The 869-nt window shown below is 59.6% G+C and overlaps 1 protein-coding gene across 1 annotated transcript in view; it reads right to left on the bottom strand.

Annotated features, from left to right (window-relative positions):
- Nucleotides 1-331: 331 nt before the first annotated feature.
- The window catches only part of QRICH2 (glutamine rich 2), a 21,154-nt gene continuing 20,616 nt past the window's right edge, over nucleotides 332-869 (bottom strand). Inside the window, exon 17 of the mRNA XM_021718374.1 lies at nucleotides 332-529. Within this exon, the coding sequence (XP_021574049.1) occupies nucleotides 332-529 (198 nt within the window). The remainder of the gene's footprint in view (nucleotides 530-869) is intronic.

The raw sequence follows: 869 nt of genomic DNA, 5'->3' as shown, positions 1-869 counted from the left end.
AGGTCAGGAGAGAGCTGATGGGGTGAGAGACGGCCCAGCCAGTCGCCAGGGTCAGTCAGGGCCTACGATGCCCTCCCTGCACTGGGTGCAGTGTCCGGCCCTCCCGAAGCCCCAGCACCCAAGGAGAACAGGCTGGAGGTCCAATTCTCAGACTATAAACCACACCTGCTCTCCAAGAGAAGGTCTGCTCAGTGGACCTGGGAGTGGTCTGGAGGGTCACGGGGGAAAGGGTGGGGTAAGATGGGGTTGCTTGGCCAGCAGCAGGCACCCCTACTCCATCCTCCTGTGCCAGGACATCTTCCTCACCCGGCTCAAACTTCTTTCCAAACATTTATTTATAGCTCTGGTCTGTGGGCCCAGTGGACTGTGGCCCCCGGGTGGGTTCCTCGAGGCCCTCTCTGGGAGGCATGTCCATATGCATCACTGGCCCCACAGACCTGCCCTGCAGGCTTGTCATCTCAGTAGGGCTGGGCAGGTGGCCTGTATTCAGCTGGGAGAGACGCCCCTCGGAGGAGACGGGTCTGTCTTTCTGTTGCCTTGTAGAAACTGCAAGATGGGAGGGGCTGAAGTAGCCCTGCCTCACTCCCTGCACCCACCAGTGTCCACCCTAGCTTGCCCAAAGCCCAGGGAAGTTGGGAGCAGCCCCAAAAGCCCGGCCGAGACGGGGCATCAAGCTGGAGAGGGGAGCAGCCGGGGCTGGGGTGCTCAGTGCAAGCTCATCCAAGCTCTAAGCAAACAATTAAGGTCCCTTATAGTCTGTGGGAATGAAAAATAAGTAAACAGCCGGGCTCGCTGGCTCAGCCTGTAATCCCGTGCCTTTGGGAGGCTGAGGTGAGTGGATTGCCTGAGTCCATGGGTTCAAGACCCGC

Source organism: Carlito syrichta, unplaced genomic scaffold (assembly GCF_000164805.1).
Source record: "Carlito syrichta isolate Samal-C Ts95f unplaced genomic scaffold, Tarsius_syrichta-2.0.1 Scaffold312140, whole genome shotgun sequence".
In the NCBI taxonomy this organism is placed as follows: Eukaryota; Metazoa; Chordata; class Mammalia; order Primates; family Tarsiidae; genus Carlito; species Carlito syrichta.
Note: the sequence above shows the minus strand (reverse complement) of the source record. Positions and strands in the feature narration are given on the sequence as shown.